The 14,588-nt window shown below is 38.8% G+C and overlaps 1 protein-coding gene across 13 annotated transcripts in view; it reads left to right on the plus strand.

Moving 5' to 3' along the window:
* The window catches only part of MAST2 (microtubule associated serine/threonine kinase 2), a 200,961-nt gene that overhangs the window by 142,981 nt on the left and 43,392 nt on the right, over positions 1–14,588 (plus strand). For all 13 annotated transcript variants that reach the window (XM_059921771.1, XM_059921787.1, XM_059921796.1 and 10 more), the window contains one exon: positions 3,409–3,500. In XM_059921771.1, the coding sequence (XP_059777754.1) occupies positions 3,409–3,500 (92 nt within the window). The remainder of the gene's footprint in view (positions 1–3,408; positions 3,501–14,588) is intronic.

A 14,588-nucleotide genomic window follows, 5' to 3' on the forward strand; every position in this document is an offset into this window, starting at 1 on the left:
TACCATTTTTGGTGCTTTTCTTTATGTGGATCCAGATTTCCATCTAGTATCATGTTCCTTCTGCCTGAAGGACTTGCCTGAGCATCTGGATGAATGGTGGTGCCATGTAATGAAATAGATAGGGAGGAGTTAGCAGGTTTTAGAGGGAAATTCACTAACTCTGTTGTTAAGTTTGAGATGCCTTTTAGACATCCAGTTAGAGATGTCAAGTAGGTTTTTGGATATGAGTCTCACACTCAGAGGTAAGAGCACAGAGTTTGCAATAAAAAGCTGGGTATCATCAACATCATAGATTTAAAGTTATAATACAGGAAAAAATCATTTAGGGAGTGAGTGCAGGGAAAGAAGAAAAGATATTCCACATTTGAGCCCCAGAGTAGTACTACATGGTTTAGAGATCAGGAAGAGCAGGAACTAGCAAAGGGGAATGAAAAGTGAGCAGCTAGTGAGCTAGGAGGAAGACCAGGAAAGCCTCATGTCCTAGAAGCTAAATAAAGAAGTATCTCAAGAAAAGTTACACAGATGTTAGGTTGAACAAAAGCAGTCAAACACAAAAAAATACATAGTGTATAATTCTACTTATAGGAAATCCAGCAAAACAAAATTAATTTATAGTGATAGAAGAAAGTAGTTGGGGGATTGACCGGAAGGGGCACATGGGGACTTTCTGGGGTAACAGAATTATTCTGACTTTTGTTTTGGATGTGTTATATGAATGTATACAGTTGTTCAAGGTTCATTGAACAGAACACTTAATTGAATAATTGAATATAAATTATATCCCAATTTGTTTTTTAGAAGAGGGAGTTATAACTGTCGAATGATGTTGAGAGGTTACGTAAGACAAGGACTGAGAATTGCCTGTTGTCAGTGGTGACCTTGATAACAGGCAAGAAAGATGAGGATGATTGTATAGTCTAGAGTGGGTTAAAGAGAGAATAGGAAATGAGGGTATGAAGATGACAAGTACAGAATCCCTGCATGGGATTTTTCCCAAACAGGGGAGCAAAGAAACAGGCAAGTTGGGAGAGGTCTATGAAAGTTTTTTTCTTATTTTCTTGAGATACGAGAAATGACAGCATATTTTTATGATGATGAGAATGATCCATTAGGAAGTAAAAATTCATAAAAGGAGGACAGTGCAGGTACAGACTTCTTGAATAGGGAGTTGGGGGAGTTGACTTTGATAGGAACATGGTCTTTCCTTCTGCTGTTACAGATGGGAAAGTACAGTATATGGACACAGATTTAGGATAATAGATTTTTAATGGCTACTTTTATATTTTTTGGCTGTGTTGGGTCTTCTTTGCTGCGCACAGGCTTTCTCTAGTTGCGGTGAGCGGGGGCTACTCTTCATTGCAGTGTGTGGGCTTCTCATTGTGGTGGCTTCTCTTGTTGTGGAGCACGGGCTCTAGGCGCGCGAACTTCAGTAGTTGTGGCTCGTGGGCTCTAGAGCACAGGCTCAGTAGTTGTGACGCACCGGCTTAGTTGCTCCACGGCATGTGGGATCTTCTCAGGCCAGGGATCAAACCTGTGTCCCCTGCGTTGGCAGGCAGATTCTTAACCATTGTGCCACCAGGGAAGTCCCAGGCTAATGGGTTTTTGTAGCAGAAATATGTAGTACTTCTTTTTGTGTTGATTGTTTTTACCCCTAGTTGAATAAAAAGCAAAGTCAGCAGATCAGGGTAGGATTTGGGGAAGGAGTGCTAGAGGTTTGGGGAGAATTTCTGAATTAGTTTTCTTGGAGAGAGAGCACGTTGCCTAGGTAGATGTAGTATGGACCCACTTGATATTTATCATCATAAACATAAAGAAACACCAGCCAGCATGATTTTGGATTTTTCTTCATTCACCTTTAGCTGCCCGAGTGCAGTTGCAAAATAGATGGAAAGTTGGGTTTAAAAGGATTGGGATTTCACCAGGACTGTGGTGTCCTGGGGGATAGCAAGGTTTCAGTTAGAGCTAGAATTTAAACTGAATGTTGAGAAAAGAAGTTAAGGATATAGAGTTTGCTGATGACAGACTGAGTTCAGGGAGGCAGAGCGTAAGCTTTTTTTAAAGATCAAGGAGTAGAGACTGTATCAAATTAGAGATGGAAGTCTTGGGCATTTGATGGTAACGGCGGTAAGGAGGGGGTGTGAGACATGATTAGATTAGTCCTGATGGTATCTTAGGGAAAGTCGCTTATCATTTCTAATCATAATCTCTTGAGATTGATCACAGTCCTTCCAGCGGTTCCTTATCACATTTCCAGTGGTTCTTTGCAGTAGTCTACCAGCCCTACAGAGTCTGGCTGTGGCCTATACCCATAGTTTCTATAACCTACTTCTTTTCCTGTCATTCTCCCTTCCTGCCACCTACTTGTCTTCTTTGCTGTTTCTTGAACATTCTCTCTCTCTTTCTTCATAGCACTTTTCACTCCAGTTTGAGGACAGATAATTCCTCTTGTTCCCTACTACTTCCCTAGCACCTAGAATGGTGCCTGGTGCATAGTAGGTGTTCAGTAAATATTTGTTTGGATGAATATAAATGACAGGCTTCTTTAATGCCTTTAAAAGATGGGCTGGGGACTTCCCTGGTGGTCCAGTGGCTAAGACTGCGCTCCCAATTCACGGGGCCCAGGTTCAATCCCTGGTCAGGGAACTAGATTCCGCATGCCACAACTAAGACCTGATGCGGCCAAATAAATAAATATTTTTAAAAAAGAAAGATGGGCTGACTTTCATATAAATTTATACATACTTTTCAATAGCAGGTACAGCATGAAATGGCCTTTCATCATGATTTGGCTTTCTCCAGTCTCAAGGAAAAGCCTCAGCCATTAACATGTAAAGGAAAGCCAACTTTGTAGAAGGAACACAGGCCTGTTCTGAAATTTATGGTGAAATGAGAATATTACTTAATTTATGGTGAAATGAGAATGGATATGTAAATATCCATTGATTAAGCAGTTTTTAAAAGATAAGTTTTATAGATTAAGTTAATAGTTTCATTTTTATGGCAAGAACATTAATTTTTATGAGATATGAGAATATTTATGACTCATGTTTTTTGTTTTCTGAATCAAATTTGCAGTGGTCATTCTTCATTAGATACCATTTAAGACATGGTTGTTACGTTTAAGGAGCTCCTTGGGTATTTGCTTAGGAAGCAAAACCTACACGTTAGAAAAGTGCAGTGGCAATACAAGATAAAAGTCAAGACAGTGACAAAAGTTATTCCAAGATGGAACACAGTGAATAATGAAATCTCACTGTGCAAACAATAATTGCTGAGCCAGTTCAGTTTAAAGTATTATACTGCTCAGCTCATGGAATGATGTCACTCTTTTTTTCCTCGATAGCCATTCAAGTTCTCTGGGCCCATGATGCAACCCTGTTATAACTGACATTTGTGTTTTCATTGCAGTTGTCGGACAAGTAACCGCAAGAGTTTGATTGTGACCTCTAGCACATCACCTACACTACCACGGCCACACTCACCACTCCATGGCCACACAGGTGAGTGCTTGAAGATTAAGAAAGGTGGAATAAAAGAGTGGGCACAGATGCCCAATTTCTTTCCTACTTCTCACTTTGTGAGGTTCAACGTACTACGTTGTCACTTCACGTGGCTGACTGAAGCATACAGGGCTCATGGGCATGCTTTCCATGGGAGAATGTGTTCAGTCTGTTTTTGACTCTTAGTTATTTCTTGCCTTGACCTGTCAACAGTCCTTTTGGTCTTGTACATATCCTGGGTCTACCGCCTTTGTTCTGGTGTGTTGAGAGTGTATTATGGCTCCAGTCATCTGGGGCCATGTGATGAGGGCTCCATTAACATTTTGTCCTATCATGCCCAAGAATTAGGGCTCACAGAGACGGGTTTCTGCCTTATGGGACTCCTAACAACTTTGCCTCTGTTACAACAGGAGTCAACAAAAGTGAGAGGACTGTTTGTTTCATGTTGACATTTGCTTCAATTCCAATATGTGAAATCAGTGATCTCATGCATTCATACTTTGCTCCATCTGAATTATGGGCTCTTCCAGGCAGTGTAAGGACTGATTTACTTGCCTCTGACTAAGGAATATATAAAAATTATGAGGCAGAGACCTCATTTGGGTTAGTCATGTATTTTGGTCTAGACATGTATTCTTAAATCCCAGGGGAGCCAGACCAGGGAACTCAGCTTTGTTGAAGGAGTTGTTGCTCTGCAACACTGTTCACTGCTATTCTGTTTACAGTGGAAGTTCCAGACCTGGAGATAATGGAAATAGAGCAGGCTTGGACCCATAGGAAGCCATTGCTGCCCTTGGCTTTTAAAGCAAAGCTCTCGTGCTTAGGTACTTCCCTCAGAATTGACTGGATTAGGTGTTAGCTCAGATAGTGAATTCTAGTCATGAACTTTGTAAAAACTCAGCATATATCTGACTTGGCCTTTTTATCATATAGAAATTAATTTAGCATGTCTAGACCTTGAACATAGTTTCTCAACTGTATTGTGAGTGCTAGGTAGTAATTACTACTTGCAGCTTCTCTCTGAGATGCTATTTAGATTCCTGACAGAGTTTAGGACTAAAGCTTCCCTACTCAAGGGGCTTTGATTGAGAACATCATCTGGCTTTTTCAGCCTGCCTGGGTCTGTGGACTCTAGCCTTGTGTTAATATGTATAGCATGCTTAGTACTCCATAAATGTTAGCTATCATCATCATCATCTCTCCTTAAATTAATGCAGAAAATCTAGGCAGGCCTCAGATACAGGGAGGAAGAATTGATTTAAAAGCCCAATTCATGGCTGTAGACTCTATACTTAACCAGATGTTGAGAAAGGCAGCGTTAATTGTTCCATACAGATCAAACTTCATATCAGATTAATTCTAAAATTTATACATACTGATATTTGGGTCCACAGGGTATTCTAAGACTCTTTATTTTCACTGTAAAGTCTGGAATATGTTGAATAATATGGGGCCTGTTGATTTGAAAGTAGGTTCATTTATTCCATACAGTTCAGTTCAATATTAAATGTTTACTATATATAATTAGATTATAACTACAGTAAGGTCAATTCAGTAGGCACTTACTTAGCCATTCTGGAAATGGAACCTTCCTAGTTTATTGTTTTTTTCTTTTAATTAATAAGCTGTTTTTTAGAGCAGTTTTAGATTCACGGCAAAATTGAGCAGAGAGTACAGAGTTCCCATATACTTGTCCCCACACATGTACAGCCTCCCCACTATCAGTATCCAGCACCAGAGTGGCACATTTGTTACAACTGATGAACCTACATTGACACATGATTATTACCCAAAACCCATAGTTTACATTAGGATTCACTCTTGGTGTACATTATATGGGTTTTGACAAATGTATTATGACATGTATCTATCATTGTAGTATCATACAGAGTAGTTTTACTGCCCTAAAAATCCCCTATGTCCTGTCTATTCATCAGTCCCTCCCCCAACCCCTGACATCCACTAGTCTTTTCACTGTCTCCGTAGTTTTGCCTTTTCCAAAATGTCATATAGTTAGAATCATACAGTATGTAGCCTTTTCAGATTGGCTTATTTCACTTAGTAATATACATTTAACTTTCCTCCATGTCTTATCATGGCTTGATAGCTCATTTCTTTTTAGTGCTGAATAATATTCCATTGTCTGGATATACCAGTTAACTTACTCACTGACTTACTGAAGCACATCTTGGTGACTCCAGGTTTTGGCAGTTATGAATAAAGCTGCTATAAACATCTGTGTGCAAGTTTTTATGTGGGCATAAATTTTCAATTCATCTGATTAAATACCAAGGAGGGTCATTACTGGATTGTATGGTTAAGGGTAGTTTTATAAGAAACTGCCAAATTGTCGTCCAAAATGGCTGAACTATTTTGGCATTCCCACCAGCAACAAATGAGAGTTTCTGTTGCTCCACATGCTTTCCAACTTTTGGTGTTGCCAGTGTTTTATAATTTGGCCATTCTAATAGTTTTGCAGTGGTATCTTATTGTTTCCATTTGCATATCCCTAGTGACATATGGTATTGCACATCTTTCTATATGCTTACTTCCCATCTGTATATCTTTGTTGATGAAGTGTCCAGATCTTTTGCTTGTTTTTTAATCAGGTTGTTTGTTTTCTTATTGTTGAGTTTTAAGTGGTTTTTTGTGTATTTTTGGATAACAGTCCTTTATCAGATGTCTCTTGCAAGTATGTCCCCTAGCCTGTGGCTTGTTTTCTCATTCTCTTTTGCAGAGCAGAAGTTTTTCATTTTAATGTAGACCAACTTATCAATTATTTCTTTCATGGATTGTGCATCTGGTATTGCATCTGAAATGTCATTGTCCTGCCGAAGGTCATCAAGGTTCAGTCCTATGTTATATTCTAGGAGTTTTATAGTTTTGTGTTTCATGATTAGGTTTGTGATCCATTTTGAGATAATTTTTATGAAGGTCTGTGTCTATTCTTTTTTTGCATGTGGCTATACAGTCGTTGTAGCACTATTTGTTGGAAGGATTGTCTTTTTTCTATTGTATTACTTTTGCTCCTTTGTCAGACATCAGTTAAGTATATTTAACTGATGTGGGTTGTTTCTGGCTCTCTATTCTGTTTCTGTTCTGTTCCATTAATCTATTTGTTCTTTCTCTAATACCACACAGTTTTGATTACTGTAGCTTTATAGTAAGTCTTGAGTTGGGTAATAACAGTCTTACAACTCTGTTTTCTTCTTCAGTATTGAGTTGGCTATCCTGGATCTTTTACCTCTGCATATGAACTTTAGAATCAGTTTGTCCATCCACAGAATAATTTGTTGAGATTTTGATTTGGGATTGCGTCGAATCTATAGATCGAGTGGGAAGAGCTGACATCTTGACAGTATTGAGTCTTCCTATCCATGAACATGGAATCTCTCTCCATTTATGTAGTTCTTCTTTGATATCTTTCATCAGAGTTTTGAAGTTTTCCTCATGTAGATCTTGTACATATATAATTTGTTAGATTTATACCTAAGTATTTCATTTTTGGGGTGCTAATGTGATTGGTAATGTTTTTAATTTCAAATTCCACTTGTTCATTGATGGTATAAAGTGTTGACTTCCGTACAGTAACCTTGAATCCTGCAACTTTGATATAATCACTTAAGAGTTTCAGAGGATTTTTGTTGATTTTTTTTTTCAGATTTTCTACATAGGCCATCATGTCATCTGCAAACAAAGACAGTTTATACCTCCTTCCTTCCCAATCTGTATACCTTTTAATTTCTTTTCTTATCTTATTGCATTAGCTGGAACTTCCAGTATGATGTTGGAAGACAATGGTAATGGAAAACATTCCATTTTCCTGATTTTGGCAGGAAAGCTTGAAGTTTCTCACCATTAAATATGATGTTAGCTGTAGTTTGTTTGTAGATGTTCTTTATCAAATTGAGGAACTTCCCTTCTATTCCTAATTTACTGAAAGTTTTTTTTTTCTTTAATGTGTTCTGGATTTTGTCAAATGCTTTTTCTGCATCTGTTGATATGATCATTTGATTTTGCTTCTTTAGCTGTTGATATGATGGATTACATTAATTGATTTTCAAATGTTGAACCAGCCTTGCATACCTGGGATTAAATCCTACTTAGTTATGGTGTATAATTCCTTTTATGCATTGTTGGATTGGATTTGCTAATATTTTGTTAAGGATTTTGTATCCATGTTCATGAGAGATACTGGTCTGTAGTTTTCTTTTCTTATAATGTCTTTGCCTGGTTTTGGTGTTAGGATAATGGCCTCATAGAATAAGTTAGGAAGTGTTCCCTCCACTTCTGTCTTCTGGAAGAGATTCTGGAGAGTTGGTATAATTTCTTTTTGAATGTTTGGTAGAATTCACAAGCGAACCTATCTGGGCCTGGTGCTTTCTGTTTTGGAAGATTATTCATTATTGATGAAATTTCTTTAATAGATATAAGCCTATTCAGATTGTCTGTTTCTTCTTATGTGAGATTTGGCAGATTTTGTGTTAAAATAATTGGTGTGTTTAACCTGGGTATCAAATTTGTGGGCATAGAGTTGTTCATAATATTCCTTTATTATCCTTTTAATGCCCGTGGAATCTGTAGTGATATAGCATCTGTTCTGATGGTAGTGACTTGTGTCTTCTCTCTTTTTTCATCTGCTTATGTTAGATTTAATTTGCTCTTTTTCTGGTTTCTTAAGGTGAAGGCTTAGATGATTAATCTTAGATCTTCCTTAATTAATTAATATTCAATTTTTAAAGATTACACTCCATTTACAGTTACTATAAAATATTGTCTATATTCCCATGTTGTACAATACATCCTTGTAGCCTATCTTTTTTTTTTTTTGGCCATGCAGGATCTTAGTTCCCCAACCAGGGATCGAACCTGTGCTCCCTGCAGTGGAAGCACAGAGTCTTAACCACTGGACTGCCAGGGAAGTCCCCCTTGTAGCATGTCTTACACCCAGTAGTTTATATCTCCCACTCCCACTCCCCCACCCCTATATTGCCCATTCCACAAATTTTGATAAGCTACATTTTCATTTTCATTTAGTTAAAAATATTTTAAAATTTCTGTTGAGATTTCTTCTTTGACCCATATGTTATTTTGAACTGTGTTGTTTAATCTCCAAGTATTTTGGGGTTTTCCCAGTTGTCTTTCTGTTATTGATTACTAGTTCAATTCCATTGTGATCTGAAAGCAGGCGTATGAATTCTTTTCTCTTAAATTTGTTAAGGTGTGTCTTATGGCCCAGAATGTGGTCTGTATTGTTGAAAGTTCCATGTGAGCTTGAGAAGAGTGTGTATTCCACTGTTATTGGATGAAGTAGTCTATAGATGTCAATTATGTTTAGTTGATTGATGATGCCATAGACTTCAACTCTCTCCTTACTGATTTTCTACCTGCTGTATTTTTCAGTTTTGGATAGAGGAATGTTGAAGTCTCCAACTATAGTTGTGGATTCATCTATTTCTCCTTGCAGCTCTAACAGTTTTTTGCCTAATGTATTTTGAAGCTCTGTTGTTAGGCGCATGCACATTAAGGATTATTATGATGTCTTGGAATACTGACCCCTCTATCATTATATGATGCCCCTCTTTATCTCAATAACTTTTATTCCTCTGAAGTCTGCTGTCTGAATTTAATGTACCTACTTCCACATTCTTTTGATTAGTGTTAGGATGATATCTCTTCTTCTATCCACGTGCTTTTAATTTACATGTGCCTTTATATTTTAAATGACTTCCTTGTAAACTACACTTAGTTGGGTCTTGTTTTTGTTTTTGTTTTAAGTCTATGTGACAATCTCTATCTTTTAATTTAGACCATAGATATTTAAGGTGATTATTGATATAGATAGATTAGTATCTACCATATTTGCTACTGTTTTCCATTGGTTGCGTGTGGTCTTTGTTCCTATTTTTGTCTTCTACTCTTTTGTGGTCTTAATGGCGCATTTTAGATGATTCCATACTCTCTCCTTGTTAGCGTATCAGCTGTATTTTCCTTTCCTTTGTGTGTGTGTGTGTGTTTGTTTTAGAGTTTGCAATATACATTTACAACTGATCCAAATCCACTTTAAAAAACGTTATACTGCTTCACAGTGGTGTAAATTCCTTATAATAACAAAATAATCCTAATTCCTCCCTCCAATCCTTTGTATCACTGAAGGCATTCATTTCACTTATCCATAAGCATATAAACACATAAGAATACATAATTGAATACATTTTTGCATTATTATTTTGAACAAACTGTTGTCTGTTAAATCAATGAAGAATATAAAAGATCAAAATTTTAATTTTACCTTCACTTACTCCTTCTCTAATGCTATTCCTTTATATAGATCCAAGTTTCTGACCTATATCATTTTACTTCTCTTAGAACTTTTTTTTGGCCATGCCCTGCAGCTCGCAGGATCTTAGCTCCCTGACCAGGGATTGAACCTGGGCCACGGCAATGAAAGCACCAAGTCCTAACCACTGGACCCTCAGGGAATTCCCTTAGAACTTCCAACATTCCTTGTAAGGCAGGTCTACTGGCAACAAATTCCCTCAATTTTTGATTGTCTGAGAAAGCCCTAGTTTCTCCTTCACTTTTGAAGGATAGTACTACAGGGCACAGAATTTTAGGTTGGTAGAGTTTTTTTTTTTCCTATCAACTCTCTTGTTTGCATGGTGTCTGAGAAGAAGAATATAATTCTTATCTTTTGCTCCTCTATAGGTAAGATGTTTTTACCCTCTGGTTTCTTTCAAGATTTTTTCATTATCTTTGATTTTTCCGAAGTTTGAATATGATGTGCCTAGGTGTAGTTTTTTTGGCATTTAATCCTGCTTTGTGTTCTCTGAGTTTCCTGCATCTGTGGTTTGGTGTCTGACATTAATTTGGGGAAATTCTCAGTCATTATTCTTTCAAATATTTCTTCTGTTTCTTCTCTGGTATTTCCATTACACAAGTCTTACACCTTTTGTAGTTGTCCCACAGTTCTTGGATATTCTGTTCTATTAATTTCAGTCTCTCTTTTTTTTTTTTTCTCTTTGCTTTTTAGTATTGGAAGTTTCTAGTATCATATCCTCAGGGTCAGAGATTCTTTTCTCACCTGTGTCAGTTCCACTAATGAGCCTTTCAAAGGCATTCTTAATTCTGTTACAGTGTTTTTGACATCTAGTATTTCTGATTCTTTCTTAGAATTTCCATCTCTCTGATTATATTATCCATCTGTCCTTCTTGTTGTCTACTTTTTCCATTAAAGCCCTTAGCATAGGGACTTCCCTGGTGGCGCAGTGGTTAAGAATCCGCTTGCCAATGCAGGGAACATGAGTTTGATCCCTTGTCTGGAAAGATCCCACATGCCATGGAGCAACTAAGCCCGTGCGCCACAACTACTGAGCTTGAGCTCTAGAGCCCATGAGCCACAACTGCTGAGCCCGTGTGCCACAGCTACTGAAGCCTGCACACCTAGAGCCCATGCTTCGCAACAAGAGAAGCCACCGCAATGAGAAGCAGCACATGCACCGCAACAAAGAGTAGCCCCCACTCACCACCACACGAAGAGCAGCCCACGCTCGCCACAACTAGAGAAAGCCTGCACGTAGCAACGAAGACCCAACACAGCCAAAAACAAATAAATTTATTTATTTATTTATTTTTTTAAAGCCCTTAGCATATTAATCATAGTTTTAAAAAAATTCTTGTTCTGATAATTCCCACATTCCTATCATATCTGACTCTGGTTCTGATGCTTATTCAGTCTCTTCAGACTGTGTTTTTTGCCTTTTAGAGTGCCTTGTAATTTTTGGTTGAAAAGCAAACCTGATGTAAAAGGAATAAAAGGAATCACTATAAATAGGCCTTTAGTAATGTAGTAGTAAGGTGTCGGGAGAGGGGAAGTGTTCTGCAGTCCTCAGTCTTTCGGTGAGCCTGTGCCCTTGAACTGTGAACTTCACCAGTGCTTCTTAGTTCTCTCCCAACCTTAGATAGGATATGGCTGGAGGGTGCTGGGGTTAGGTATTTCCCCTCTCCCAGGTAGGTTAGGCTCTGATCAAACCTCAGAAGGCTAAGCTCTGGTAAAAATAGTTTCTCCTGTGAACAGACCTTGGTAAGAAGAACAGAATGCTCTGGCCTATTTTGAAATGGTTCCTTTACCCCTTCCCCTGCTGGAAGCTTGAGGGGATTTTTCTCAGATCTTCACTGTGAGAACCTGGTAGGACTCTTGTAGGTAAAACTCAAAATACTGTGGGGACCCCTCTGTGACTGCATCCCCTGGGAGTTTTTAACTCTCAAAGTTGTGCACACTGAGCCTCTAGCAACTCATCAATTACAGTTCAGGTTTTCCTACCTTGGCACTGGTTCCCGGGGAGGAACCAACAGGGGTTTCTGCTGTGTTAAGTTGTGATACTCTGTATCTGCCTGTCTCTCTCTCTCATTTTAGGGGCAGTGGTTTGCCCTGGGACTTCACTTCTCTGACAGAAGAGAAGAGCTGTTTGTTTGTTTGATTTGTTCAGCTTTTTACTTGTTAGGATGAAGCAGCAACCTCTAAACCCCTAACGTGCCAGACCATACATGGGAAGTTAGTTCATTTATTTTTATTGCCTATAGAGTATTCCATTATATAACTGTACAAAAATTACATATTAATTTTTTTATTGATGGACATTATATTAGTCTGGACCTAATCAGGAGACAGAAACCACACAGTGGTTTAAACAGGTGAAGTTGAATAGAATTATAAACTATGACAATAAAAGAAGGCCAGAGCTGGTCCATAGCCGCTGAGCAATCAGCAAAGCAGCCCTCCGGAGCACTAGCATGGCAACCAGTATCCAGGCCTGCACAGAGAGTGGGAGGCATAGTGCATATTATATCCCTCAGGAACAACATGGAAGACAAACCCTGGAGTGCAGGGAGTGGACCAGGCAAACAGAGGGAGTCAGGGCACTAGTGTGGGCATGCCTGGGGCATACAGTATCCTTGCAGGGAGGGCTGTGGAAAGGTGATCATCAGGTCAGGTCAGCAATGCCAGGTTGCGAGCATGTGATTAGGTCAGAGCACCCCTGCCTGTCCTCACTGACACACTACTGAGCCACACTACTGACTGAAGGCGCAGTTGCTGGGACTGCACCCAGAGCCTCTTCCTTCTACAGTGTCCCTCCAGCACCCTATACTGCGAAAGTTTAATATTATGTTCACTATAAAGGAAGTACCTAAAGGAATTCTCTCCTCTGTGGCAGAGCAGGTATTAAAGGATGAATTTGGAGTTGAGAGGTATTAAGTTGGTAACTAGCACAGACATTTAGATTGTTTTCAATTTTTCACTGTTATGGTCAATGTTGCAACAAACATCCTTCCTTATGTTCTTCTTGTATATATGTATAAACACTGTCTAAAAATTATATGTAGGCGTGAACTTGCTGAGTCATATTTTCAGAATAAGATTAACAGGTCAGTGGGCATGCATGTTTATATGATGTTTGTTACATGTCATCTGATTTTAAACTAGTGTAATGGGACTAAAAGTGTGTCTTCCTTAAGCCTTCAGCCCCTATCTTCCAGGGTCAAGAGCAATCCCCAGTAATCCACTCCTCTTTACTCCCTAACACTTGCAGCCTCCTCACCTCTTATCAGTCTTGAATCCACTAGGGCAAGTTTCATTATCCCTTATCCCTGTCAGTCACCACAGGAACCCCCAGGTATTTGCCCCTTCTGTCTCCTACACTCCTAGCTCCTATAAATCTCTGAACATTCCCTGCTCTGACCCTTTTTCTCATCCCTCTCTGACTCTTGAAACTCTTCCAATGTACCTTCTGGAATTCATAGTCCATCAATCTTGTTCTAATGAAATCCTGGGGAAAAGGGAAGGGTTAGAACACTGGCTGTCTGCAGCCCTCTGAAGTGTTAGCTCTTACCGCTCCCATGGCCTCCTACCATTGGGCCTTGTCTTTTCATTATTCTCCCTCTCTTCTTCCTAATGCCCTAAAACTTTGAATCTTATGCCATTAAATTATATCACTCACTACCCATCATTGCAGCTGTAAATATCTTAGTTCTTGACTCACTATTACTTTTCAGTTCTAACTCCTCTGTTATTCTTGATAGTTTCAATACACTTATGTTGAGGCTCTTTTCAGTTCTTAGGACTTTCAGTTCTTTGAACTCCTGTCTTCCAGTGAGCTTCTCCTCCATACTTCCTTGGTCACATATGCCCTATACCTATACTTTAGACCCTGTCTCCATAACTTTAGTTTCATTCTTCCTGCTCTCCAAGCACTAACCCAGTCTTTCTACCTTGTGCCATCTAGAAACCTCATCCCCCGAAAACCAATCATTTGATTCCAGGACCTCTGATCCTTGGAACCCTTAAATATTTTAAGTTTGAAATGCATTTTAGACACTGGTATGGGCCAGTCAATATATTAGTCTTGATTTCAGGACAGAGAAGTAGGGCTGAAGAGTGCCTGGAAGAAAACATGAGGAGCTAGCAGGATACCTACCCCATATTTCGGCCCGGTGGTATACAAAGGGGTGTGTGAAAGCAGTCATTACTTGAGAGAGCTGCAAGGAGAGCTGTGTCCACAGGGGACAGTCAAGTTTCACCTAATTTGTTAAAGGCTATACTAAATGTATGTCCAGGGTGCTTGGGAGTACAAAACTGGCATTTAGAAGACCAGTTCAGAGGCCCTGGCCATTGTCAAGATGTAAGGAAGTATTAGAAATGGAGAAAATATTTGAATATGGGAAAATTTATGAGATCAAATCAGCAGGGATTAGATTGTCTCCAGATTTCCTGTTTGGGTGATTAATGAGTGATGATACCCTTAACTTAAATAAGCAGTATTGAAGAGAAGAATATATTTAGGGAAAGGAGAAAGAAGATCCCAGAAACAAATCCATACATATATGGACACTTGATTTATGACAGAGGTGACACTGGGACAATTGGATGTTCATATGGAGAAATTGAAAGAATTAGCTCTTACTTCACAAAAATCAGTTCAGGTGAACTGTAGTGTTTTTTTTCAGCTTCAGTAAGGTAAAATTGATAAATAAAATGGTAAGATATTTAAAGTATACACATGACGATTTCATATACGTGAATTGTAGATG

This window comes from Balaenoptera ricei, chromosome 1 (assembly GCF_028023285.1).
Source record: "Balaenoptera ricei isolate mBalRic1 chromosome 1, mBalRic1.hap2, whole genome shotgun sequence".
In the NCBI taxonomy this organism is placed as follows: domain Eukaryota; kingdom Metazoa; phylum Chordata; class Mammalia; order Artiodactyla; family Balaenopteridae; genus Balaenoptera; species Balaenoptera ricei.